General features: G+C 46.7%; 1 protein-coding gene across 1 annotated transcript in view; it reads left to right on the top strand.

The window, feature by feature from the left end:
* The window catches only part of adamtsl4 (ADAMTS-like 4), a 25,954-nt gene extending 13,473 nt beyond the window's left edge, over positions 1-12,481 (top strand). Inside the window, exons 6-17 of the mRNA XM_040165149.2 lie at positions 4,464-4,603; positions 5,030-5,234; positions 5,643-5,827; positions 6,861-7,014; positions 7,520-7,780; positions 7,946-8,075; positions 8,331-8,535; positions 8,936-9,109; positions 9,223-9,402; positions 9,549-9,728; positions 9,834-9,981; positions 10,072-12,481. Coding sequence (XP_040021083.2) covers positions 4,464-4,603; positions 5,030-5,234; positions 5,643-5,827; positions 6,861-7,014; positions 7,520-7,780; positions 7,946-8,075; positions 8,331-8,535; positions 8,936-9,109; positions 9,223-9,402; positions 9,549-9,728; positions 9,834-9,981; positions 10,072-10,202 — 2,093 coding nt within the window. The 3' untranslated portion in view covers positions 10,203-12,481. The remainder of the gene's footprint in view (positions 1-4,463; positions 4,604-5,029; positions 5,235-5,642; positions 5,828-6,860; positions 7,015-7,519; positions 7,781-7,945; positions 8,076-8,330; positions 8,536-8,935; positions 9,110-9,222; positions 9,403-9,548; positions 9,729-9,833; positions 9,982-10,071) is intronic.

The raw sequence follows: 12,481 nt of genomic DNA on the forward strand, positions 1-12,481 counted from the left end.
CACACACACACACGGTAGTTAAGGGTTTAGCTGCACGGTGCTTCAATTTGATAATACGCTTACTGTGAGAAGGAAATGCTAGGAGAGGGGAAAGGGGCCAGGCTTGAAAAAGTGTTTGTAAAAATGTGTGATTAAGTTAAATGTTGCTCTGGTACAAGTGTGCGTTGGCAGTCCTTTCGCTGCATTCCCATCCCACCGCGACCACTCCGCTCGCTGGCCTCAGCGTCTGCGAGTCGAGAGGAGAAGAGAACGACGAGAACTCAATCTGCTTTTGTTCTTTGCACAAAACACATCTCCCTCGTCTCATTTTCCTCTCATTTGTCCAACTCCTCCCGTCCTCCCCGGCCAAGCTTCCCCTCCCAGCTCTGACGGAGCACACAGATTCCTACCCGGTGAGATAAAGACAGAAGGAGAGAGACAGAGAAGGAGAGGTGAGAGGTGATGGGACGCGAGTGTTTGCTCATGTGACCAGTGGCAGCAAAGAGAGACAACGCGGCGCGCGCGCGCGTCTCTGTTTCTCCGTGCGCTATTTTGTTTACCTTTGGTTTAAAGTGCACAATTGTTCACCGTCTGTTAATCTTTGTTTTCAAATGCTGGAGGAAAAAGAGAGAGAGAGAGAAAACACTAAACAGATATTTAAGGAATTTGAGAGCAAAAGAAGAATCGTGGGTTTAGGGAGTGAGCGATGGGGGAGACGGGGGAGAGTTTAGAGAAACACAGCTGTCTGATGATATCGAGCGTATTTGTTTGTGTGCGTCTGTGTATATACAGTATGAGAATATTGGCAAAGTGTGTTTGCTTCTACTGTAGATGAATGTCTTAATGGATAGTTGAGAAATGTTTATTCGTGTTTGTGTGTTCAGTGTGTGTGTGTGTGTGTGTGTGTGTGTCCACTTGTGATCACTGTATCAGCGGGCTGGATGTCCTCGTCACACACACCGAGAGTGGAGACGCACTCGATCAGCAACGTCAACCGCCATGTGCAGTTTGGGCTTCACGCCGTCTTTAAGCACACATATCAAACGAAGACTCCAGAAGAACGACATGTTTACCACCAATCACATGATACTCCCGGATATATTTAAGAGACAACTACAATATCTCAAATGGTATTCAAATTCAAATTTTGCCCACTACAATGAGGCGACTCTGCAAGGGATAAGTGTTTGCATACGATGAATGGATTGTTTCCATAACAACACAGAGGGAGAAGCCCCTGAGGGACATACTTATGCGTTTTAGTTAACCTTCAGGCCAGCTTTGGGAATGGAGGCATAGACGAGGTAACATCTGTAACCGGAGTCAGCGCAGAGGTATCAGCTGGAGTCTTAACTGCCTGAGTAAATACACAGGGGCCTCCCCCCCACACTTCCCGCTTTCTGTGTGTTTGTGAGGGGAAAGAGTGAGATTACTGCATTTATCAGCATTCTTTTTCTGTGTCTTGCCCTCTGCCCTCGGCCTTATTTTAAACCGACGTGTCCTTGAGATCTGCTCAAAAGAGGAGAGGACAGGAAGAAAAGCATGGGAGACCTCTGAAAGGGGTCGCGTGCGTAAATCACGGCTCTGTATTCACTATGACAGCATTGAGTATTTTTGGGGGAGCGGGGGGGGGATGTCAGATGTCCCACGTGCGGCTGGTGATGAGGGGACACAGTAATGCATGTGTTATAAGGTATTTGCACATGACGTCAGCGGGGTCACTTGATCAGCGCTGTAGATAATCCTTTCCCACTCTGCTGAGTAAACTGCATCGCTCTGTTTACTTCAGTCCGGTCCCATTGGCTGCAACCCAGGTCTTCATATCTCGCTTTCCATCAATACACTGGAGGCTACACGCAGTCTGGCTGTGTGTGTGTGTGTGTGTGTGTGTGTGTGTGTGTGTGTGTGTGTGTGTTACGGCAATGAATGGTGTGTTAGTCATTTTTCTCCAGCTGCAGCCATCTGTTTAGGACTCGTACCAGACTGCACATATAAGTATTAATGTTAAACCGTCAGCTCGTGCTACTAGAGCGGGATTTACTTATTTCTTTGCCTCCAAGGTGAAGTCCCTGTTATGTATGAAGTGCAAAGTGTTGTGGCCTTTGGTTTCAAACTGGAAGCTTAAACTTTAAAGCTGCCACCGAGTTATAAACCGCTGAAGGGGATTGATTTTAATAGCGTCGTTTCCCCTCCGGAGCTCAGCCCTGAATGAAGCCACCTCCAGTTGTGTAAGCGCTGCACGTGCAGGTGTTGTTTTACTTGAATATTCCCTTTTTTTCCAGGCCTCATCCCCATTCTGCTCACCCATCCTCCCCTCTTCCTGTTCCACTGCCTCTCTCTTTCTCTTTCCCCGTTGGAGTTTGTTTAGACGGAGAGATAGTGGGGAAGTATATTCAGACAACATAAGCTCAGAGAGGGAGGGAGAGAGAGAAAGAGAGGCCCGAGATTGGAGCGAAGAGAGGAACAGAGAAGCCGCATCAAGTAGCAAGGGCCAAATGAAAGATAAAGGTGCACAAATAGAGGGATGATTAAGGATGATTACGAGTTGGACAGGCGGCAAATGGAAGCATTTAGAGAGAGAGAGAGGCAGAGTGCATGAGTGACAACATGTCTCCCCCTCTCTGCTCTATCAGTGTCTCCAGTCTAATCTGTCAAAGATAACTATGACGGACGGAAAGAGAGAACTGGGTGGAGAGAGAGAGAGAGAGAGAACTGCCTCCCTTTCTCTTTCTTTCTTTCTAAATATGTACTGTATGTCCGTCTCGCTGCAACCATCAGACAGCAGCAATGGAATAAGCACGTCAGAGTAACAATAGAAATACATTTTTGGTGGGTTTTAAGTTGTTTAAATCAGAAACAATGCTTCATTCTTATTTACTTCACTCTTTTTTTTCTTATTTACACTATATAGTTTCCGCTATATATTGTTTCTTTCTACTAGGTTCATTCTGACGTCCCAGAGAAATACTCCAAGCATCTAATCCCTGTTTCCTGCTACAAACCATGAAATGAAGAACATCTTGGCTTTGAAAGAGCTTTGGGTTATTTGCTGATGACTGCTTATTGAGGCGGTCCTACAGTAAAACAATCTTCAGTAGTATTATATGAAAAGAAGTTGGCATTGATTTGATACCAGAACAACACTTTAACTATTATCAAATGTAAAAGGTGTTTCACCAAAGAAACCCTACTTTTGTAACGGATTTAAGGATTATTCAACTATACAACTGTACAATTTTTGGACCACAAGGTTTCATGCTGTTCATGTGTATATATTTAACATTTGGAAGCATGACTCCACAGGGAGAAGTCACAAATTCAGAAGCACACACACACAAACACGCACACACACAGACACACACCAGCCCAGCCCAAGGCATTTAAACTCTGTAAGACTCCCAATCCCTCACCTCAAAGAGGATAATGAACAGTTGAGCAGCTCACTGTGCCTTCCGGTCTTTATCACCTGTTTTTTTTAATCTTTTCATGTCTTCTTTAAAGGAATAGTTGACATTTTGGGAAATATGCTCTCTTGCATCCTTATGCCAAGAAGATTATTTACCGCCCTCCTTGAGAAGATTGAGGAATTTAGAAAAATGCTCCATAATAACATTGTCGGACTCAAAACGTTCAGTTGTTACCAAATGACTGCAGCAGAACACTTTAGACTCTTTTATCAAAACGCTCCAACATAATCCACATTGCAACGCGGCGGTTTGTTTTGAGTTTGGGGCGTGTGGAGCTGCCTCAGGCCCTGATGAGTAGTGTATAGTGTGTATATATGAGCAGAGCATAGCTGATTATAGACACAGGGAGAGCCTGAATTGGTTCAACCTCTAAAGTCCACTATCAAATGCTGTGTAGCCTGTTGGTTTTGTGTTTGTAGACCCGCGAGGTGTAAATATTACAGACATCCGAGTAATACCTTCTTATTTCATGCTCAGAAAGAAACAAGATGATGAAGTGTTCCTTTGAACCTGCTCATTGTTGCACTCAGACGTTCTTCTCCTGTTCTTCTACTTTCTCCTAATGTATTGCCCGGACCCCACCCCCTTACCCTGTGAGATCATCTGTATTCTCTACTCGAGCCACTTCTCTCCGTACTGAAGGTCTTCAATTTCCTCTTTTCCATGAAGCTGTCTACCCCTTTTCTCTTATTCCTCCCATCTGTTCTATTTTTCGTTGTCGATCTGTACCTGCTGTGGGCGCCCATCGGGTTCTTCTCATAAATCAAACCGTCCTCGGGCTCATGTTTACACCTCCCCTCTGGATATGTAGCTCCTGGGAAAGAGCTAATCGCTCTGGTGCTGTCCGACAGTCGGGGGGCCCACATGGAAAGACGTTCACCGCTCGGCCGGGTCTTCTCAGCGCCAGGGCGGATGCAGAAAGGCTCCTCTGTGCTGCAGCCGTTGTGCTGGAGACTCATGCATCAAAGCGATACGTTATGCAATGATCTTCCTTCTCTCCGTGCCTGTGATCTCCAGTTGGTGCAGACAAACAGTGCGAGCTGACCTGCAGGCCTTCGGGCTATCGGTTCTACGTCCGGCAGGCCGAGCGCGTCACAGACGGGACCCCCTGCTTCAACGTCAGCTCCAACGACGTGTGTGTGGAGGGCCGATGTCTGGTGAGTGCACTCGTACGTGCATGTGAGGTGCCTGAAACGGAGTCCATCCCGTCTAGCCGGTGTTGACGAGATCCAGAACCTCTCCGCCTCGGGCTGATTCAAGCCTGGCATTCAGATTCAGAGTAGCTCCCATCTTTCTTTCTTTTTTATTACCCTGCTCTGGGCCTCTGCTTTGCATTCCGTGATTTTGGCTTTATATCGCACTTCTGCTTTTGGCATTAATCTGGGACGGCAATAGTTACCAATTAAATAAACAACGGTAAAATAAACACTGGCAGTGGACGCGAGATTTCAACCACATCGGAATAGCTTTTCTCATATTTGTTCCCTCCCCTCCTCCCACGTCTCTTTTGTTCCCGTACCCCCACTTCTCTCCCTCATTGTCTGACCCATCACTCACATCTTTTCACCTCCCTCCCCTGGCAGACCGAGGGCTGTGATGGGGCACTGGGCTCCGGCGCCGTGATTGACAAGTGCGGAGTGTGTGGCGGGCGGGAGAGCGCCTGTCGAAAGGTGACGGGAAGTTTCCAAAATGTCACGGTTCCCCTTGGTTACCACAAGATCCTGGACATTCCACCCGGAGCTACATTCATTAACATCACAGAAAGACGAGCCAGCCCTAATTACCTGGGTAAGAGCTAGAAGACACAAACCAAATCATGCACACACACACACACACACACACTTTAAAGGTTCTTACGTAATAACAGTTGGAGCACCAGTTAAAGTGAGACGTTGGAACGGAAATCGTAGATCTGGTCATGAGATTTAGCCCACGAGCATGTGTGTGCTTGCTCAGATCAATACTGTAAATGTCGTGGCCCTACGGAGTCCAAGCAGATAAAGCTTGTAATGTTGGAGAAACCAGTGTGTGTGCATGTGAGTGTTGAGTGTTGAGTGTGGGGTGTTTGGGTTTTAAGGGGTTTTCCTACGAATCCCTCTTATGTAGACTAAACAAGATCTAAATATGGATAAAAAACTCAAATACCATTTCGTTCCTCCTGTCTGCCCTTCTGACCCGCCGACCCCTTTTCTCCAGCCATGAGGAGCGGCACAGGGGCTTCAGTGGTGAATGGGCGGTGGGCTGTGGACCCTCCTGGGGAGTACCAAGCGGCAGGGACCACCTTCACCTACACCCGACCCAGAGCTCAGGCGCAGGGGGAGGAAGAGCAAGGCGAGTCGCTCGGGGCTCCAGGACCAACCACTACACAACTACAACTATATGTAAGGACAGTGTTTGCTTTAACCCTGTAAGCAAACATGGGAAATGTTTGCTTACAGGGAATGGCACAGTTTATTTAATGATAAGAATCACACGTAGACATATTTGTGTACTTCACAAGTTTGTAGCATCTCTATAACATTGTTGCCAGCCTCCGGCTAGGATCCTTCGGATCGGCAGCGTTATTTGAGCATTATGGTGGGATAGAGACCGCTATACCAAAGCTCAGCCGCAGACTATGCAGGGCTCAATAATAATAAATCCAAGATCTTGTTAAAGAAAATAACTCATCTGCAGCTTTGCATGCAGAAGTCCAAGGGAAGGAGGGATTCACCTGCACTTTTACGGCTTTGACGTGATTCAGAACAGAAAGATAAGCAGTCCATAACGGCATTGGCAATGTGAGGGCGCATGGCTCATTACACGCTGTGAAAGAAATCGTAGAGCCTTGCATCTGGTGGAAGAAATTTAAAACAGAAGTGTTTATTGGTAGTTCTCAGGTTACTTTTGCCTGTGCAGCACAAATCACAACCCCGAGCTACACCCTTTGTTTGCTCTGAACTGCTTTACTTTGCTCCTGCTATCACATCAGTGTGTCAGCGGAGAGAGGTCATTTCCCTCTAATCTGTTGAGTACACAAGGTCAGCCCCCTCTATAGTTATTGAAATACGTCACTCTGAAGTGCGGCATTGACACAGAGCAGCTGCCTTAATTACATTGACATCTTCGGCAAAAAATAGCGGGTCTAAATGTTGCCATGGGGCCTCCGGCTGATTAAGTTTAGATGACCTTGGATGCGTTGCGTCTTGGGTGATTGTCCGCTTCAGAGTTTCAGAATAAGAGCGGGGACCAGCACACACCCTTCTGAGGCATCCTTGTGCGTGACACTGTTTCCCTGCCAGGGCCTCAGTGGCTCGTCCTGACATGATGCCATTTCTCGATGAGGATCTCCAAAGCTGTTTTAGGGTGTTTTCTTTTCGTTGGCCAGTCTTTCCCTCTAACTTTGTATGTCTCTCACACTGTTTTGCTCCCCAGATCATTTTCCACAAGGAGAATCCAGGCATCAACTATGAGTTTTATGTCCCCGTGGAGAAGAGGGAGGTGGAGAGAGAGAGGATGGTGGAGAGAGAGAAGGAGGCACCCCGAGAGAGGCCGAGGGAGCGAGAGCCCGGGAGGGCGCCCCTTCGCAGTACGTCTCTACTGTTTCGCTCACTTTTTTGACATCCGTGTTTTCTGCGAGTTTTATCCAGTAACACAGAGACCCACAGTCACGTTCAGCGCATAGTTGAGTCTTTTCAGTTGCAGAATTGAACCTAAAATTGAGCATCTCTAGATGCATTCTTTCCAAATTACTCAGGCAAACACTACTGTGAGCCATGGGAGTGATGGGAGTTGTTTATGGATTAGGAGGGGTGTGGTTGTGGGCCAAGTGGGAGGGATTGTTGTGCAAGAGAGTTTGCGTGTTTGTGCGTGACCTTGATGGGAAGCCATCGGGTCCACGTGGTCGCTGCCATGAGACCCTGACCTCACCATGACATCATTGCCGTCTGACTCACTGCATCGTCCCAGTCTTGATATTTCAACATTCACGTTTTTCCTCTTTCTTCACTCTTGCTTGTTCTTTTCTCAACGTCTCCTTCCTTGCCTTTAGAAACTGTCTTAATGTCCATCTCCTTTCGTCCCCTCTCTCCCAGGTCCTCTCACCGTGTCCATAGAAGACTCTCCTCCTCCTCCTCCTCCCATTTCGGTCCCTTCATTCCCTTCCTCCTCCTCCACCTCAGTGTTTCCCCCCCCCTCTTCGGGCCGACTGACACCTGAGAGGTCACGTCCTCGGGGCTCTGCGCCCAATAGGAATGCGCGGATCCCCCCTCGCACTGACCTGCCACCGGACACTCAGTCTCCCTTTGTGTGGAGGAGAGGAGGGCTCACAGAGTGCTCTGCCTCCTGCGGCAAAGGTCAGAGTTCATAAACCCCGTCTAATTTAAGTGGGATTTTTTATTTATTTTTACTCCATGCTTATGGTTGCTTTCTTAGGTTGCATTGTGTGGTGTCTCCCCCCTGTGGCGTGTTTGTGCAGGTACAAGGACGTCCCATCACTTCTGGTGTTTCTCTCTTTGTAGGTTCTCAGAACAGAGTCATTCTGTGTACAAACCGCCACACGGACGAGGAAGTCCCGGAGAGAAAGTGTGACTCTGCAGCCAGGCCGGGTCCTGAGGAGGAGCCCTGTAACACACACGCCTGCCCTCCATTGTGAGAACACACGCAGTTACTTTGAATACTGTATATTACTTTATATTTGGCTCTTCAAGAAGAGAGATGAATGCAGTTTGTCTTTCTTATAGTAAGCTCATAGTTCACTGCATGAATAAGTCTTTTTTTCTTCCATTTTCATCTGCAAAAAAAGATCTGCCTGTTTATGTTTAAATATTTTCATTTACTTCCCTGCTATATTTAGCTTGAACATTTCCCTTTTTTTCTCTGTCCCTCGCTCGCTGTTCCTCTCAGCTGGGAGGCCAGTTCGTGGTCAGAGTGCAGCGTGTCATGTGGCCCCGGGGTGCAGCAGAGGCAGCTCCAGTGCAGGCAGAGCTTTGGGAACCGTTCCACCATGGTCCACCCGCAGCGCTGTGCCCACCTCACCCCACCCGGGTCCACACAGGCGTGTCAGCTCGGCCTCTGCTCCCACTGGGAGGTCGGCTCCGCCTGGAGCACGGTAGGTTCAACAGTACCGGCGTGCTACCGGGGGACGTGTCTGCTGATGGGTCTGTGGTGAGAAGAGGCCGAGCGATGCGTCTCACAGTCTGAAAACAGAACAGCCTCAAAGCAAAAGGGGTTTCATTTTGGACTCATACTTTTAAATTGTGTCACTGTGTCTTTATCATTTATTTCAATAATTCCTTCATTGTATCACTTTTTATTCCTCTTTTGAATTCATATAATGTATTTATGCGTCTCTGTCTTCCTGCCCCTTCTGATAAAAAGAAATGATGAATTCATTGATTTTTGACCCACTTCATATTGTAATCAAGTAACTGGCTATGATGCGCTTCAATCTGTTTATTTGTTGTTGTTTTTTAATCATGGCTGTTGGGCTCCTCTCCTGCTTGTCACAGTGCTCGGTGGACTGCGGCGTCGGGAGGAGGACGAGGAGCGTGCGCTGCCTCAGCGATCAGGGCAGCGTGGTGAACGAGGAAGAGTGCAGCTCCAGGGCTCGCCCGCAAGGAAGTGAGGAGTGCAACATGGGGCCCTGCGTCACCAACTGGTACTTCACTGGCTGGTCCAACACTGTGAGCAACACACACAAACACACACACACACACACACACGGAAGCAAAAAAGCGACCCACGTCCTCAGCACTTGACAGTAAGCCTCAACGTCATCTTCCGCTTTGTTCCTCAGTGTTCGGCACAGTGTGGCCCCGGGGTGCAGAGGAGGGAGGTGGTGTGTCTGACTCGAGGCGAGGTCAGAGAGGGTGGAGGAGGAGGGGACTGTGTTGGGGAAAAACCGGCAGAGATGAAGGCCTGCAACGGGGGTCCCTGCGTGCCAACAACCATGTGGTACAGCAGCCCCTGGACACAGGTAGGACTGAGGGAGAATGGATGAGACACAGACACGAATGGGCGAAGAAAAACAAGATTTGAGTTTAGATTTGGTACGGAAATAAAAGGGCATTCGTATTGCAGTGACAGATCCAATAAACACAGATGCACTATTCTTCTTTCCAGTGTAATGTCGCCTGTGGGAGTGGATCTCAGCGACGAGACATCATTTGTGTCCAGAAGACGGGGAATGATTTTACTGTCGCACCGGCCCACGAGTGTGGTCATCTGGAGAAGCCCGCCGCGGTCCAGGAGTGCGAGATGGGAGAGTGTGAGCCCCTGTGGTTCACAACGGAGTGGAGCGCGGTGAGACGTGATGACGATGCTGAGGATGTGACGCAGCAGATGAAACCTGCAAATAGTTCATTTAACAAACCTTTAATTTACGCTCTCTTTACTCTTTTTTCTCAGTGCTCACGTTCCTGTGGAAAGGGCTTACAAATGAGGGAGGTCCGGTGTCTGGCACCGGACAGAAAGCACAGCCATGAATGTGATTTAAGCACCAAACCTGAACAGGAGCAAATCTGCAACACTATACCCTGCAGTCCACAAGTAGCAGGTGTGTGTGAGAGTGTGACCACAATATATATGTATGCATGTATGTATGGAGTCTCTTTCTCTTTTTACCACATAACCTCTCCTCCCACAGACGAAAACTGCCGGGACAGACGTCCCAACTGCATGGTGGTGGTTCAGGCCAGGATGTGCGTCTACACCTACTACAAGACGGCCTGCTGCGCCTCGTGTACCCAGAGTGCTCAGCGTGCCAAGCGGCACTAACCCGCCAATCAGCACAGACAGCCCGGCTTGCGAGAGAAAGTCGAGGGTTGGGCCCAAACGAGCTGGTCGCCCCTGAAATCAGAAGTCTGGTAGATATGGAAAGGCCGGAGTAGACACACCGCCCGGCGGCGGCCGTGAGATGGCATTTCGCTAATTCCTCCTGATTTTTCAGGTTTAAACACTGTGAAAGCAGCCGGTTCCTTTTTCCAGTTTTCTGTGTTCGAGTAGTTTTGTCTTTTAGAACCACATATTCCACTGAGGGATCCGTTTACTCCTCACGTTAGCTTCAACACGTTCATAACATGTCGCAGGTATGAGTGATGCCTTCTCCGGCTGAGAGATTATAATGGAAGAGGACGCCGCTGCAAACAGCAAATTTTGCCTTTTGCTTTTTAATCAACAGCAACTTACAACAATGCAAACCACTAATTCTGAAAACAAACTCAAATAATTACCATTTGTGCCAGATACACTGTGTATGCTGTAGTGTACGGAACAGCTGCTGAGAAAGTCTTTCTGTACACTGCGGACACCCAACTAAGCTAGAAGGAGTTACAACATATATTGTATGTCTTTTTTTTAATAGTTTGCCAAAAATGTTCAGCACAATATTTGGAAAGATGAACCAAAGGGGTGAGGTGAACATTGCAGTTTAGTGACCAAATATATCAGAGCGTGAAAGAAGTGAGATTCTTCCCAAACGAGGAGGATAATTAGACACGGAGAGTAAACAAGCAGCAGACTGCCAGTTGCAGACGTGTCTTTTTAATGAGGGCTGTTGGAGCCGTGTTCCAATCCACAGGTTTGAAGACTCCGAGGCGCAGTCGTGTTTTAACTCTTACACGACACCGCTCAGTAATAAGACAAAGTGATCATGTTGTACTTTTCTTCCTGTCAACAAATCCCACGAAAAGACGAAAACCAACAATGCGCCAGCCTCATGATGTAAATCTTTAGAAAAAAGGCTCAGAAATATATCATTTATTTTTTCAATCACTTTTTTATATTAGAAAAAATTACTCCAACAAGAGAAAGAGCATTGTGGGCTGTTTTCCGCTGTGGTTTGACGCACATGTTTGTCTTAATGAAGGAGCGTAGCATCCAGTGCATACGTGTGCAATTTGTGGGAATTACTGACGGTAACAAAAATATAGAATAAGTCTGAAGTCTAAAACAATTCAGCATTTTTGCTTTTCGGTTGTAGCACCATGAATATTGTGCAGAGGCATGAAACATCTTTATGTCCAAGAAATGTATTTAAAAGCATGCACATCCTGAGAGGAAATTCTGAGGGTCAGACTGAAAATCGGTAGGAAATAGTGTTTGCACTCTAGACGATGCTTCCATTGACAATTAATGACAGCAGTAATCAATTAACTGTCCATGGGAACATTACTTAGTGCGAAGACTCTTTTCTCACCTCATCCTGATGTCTTCTCTGTTGTGCATCCGCCGTCACCTTCATGGGAAGAAACGATGAATCTGTCCTACTAGAGCAGGCGAAGCCGTAATTAGAAAACCCGTGTTGACTGAGAAAGCTGCTTTCATGTAATGATATTTTAATAAGTTAGTTAATAATACATATCAAATGCAAATAATTCTGCCACGACGTAAATGTTTTGCATTCTGAGGTGGCAACCTCTGTATGTGTGTGTGTAGGTCCTTTTTTTATACCTTTTCTGTCTCCTTCTCATATCGACTGATTTTACTTGGTTCTTTTTCTCTGCTTTTACCTCCCAAGAAGACGTGCACACGCACACGTTACACCCGGCCCGCTCAAAGGAGTCTTTATGTTTGTCAGATATGTTTTAATGTCTATATTTCCTTGGAGCATAGTAAGCGCTTGTGTTTCGTAGAGAAGTGTTGCAGACCGCATTTAATCACATCTAACTGTCATATAACTGTTTGGCCTTTTGATAAGAGAATCAGTGACTTCCTGACGTTTTAGCTCTGTGCGTGTGTGTGTGGTCATTTATGTGTGTGTATGGTTGTGTTTTGTGATCCTTGCTTTGAACGCGTCGTTGTTGTCTAATCCCTTGTAGCTGAAAATGCTTTTTATATAAAAACAAAAGGATGGTAATTTATCTATTATCTAAAGAACATGTAATTTATTTTCTTGTTTTAAGAAGCTGTAGCAATTATTTTTGTTACCACCAGAGTATATAAGATTGTTATTGTTGATACACAGATGTTTTTTTTCATGCAGAAACAAAAAAAAAGTGTGGAAAGATTATTATTGCAAAGCTTCATTTTAAATAAAACAACACAGAAATCAAATA

Source organism: Gasterosteus aculeatus, chromosome 20, assembly GCF_964276395.1.
Source record: "Gasterosteus aculeatus chromosome 20, fGasAcu3.hap1.1, whole genome shotgun sequence".
Lineage (NCBI taxonomy): Eukaryota > Metazoa > Chordata > Actinopteri > Perciformes > Gasterosteidae > Gasterosteus > Gasterosteus aculeatus.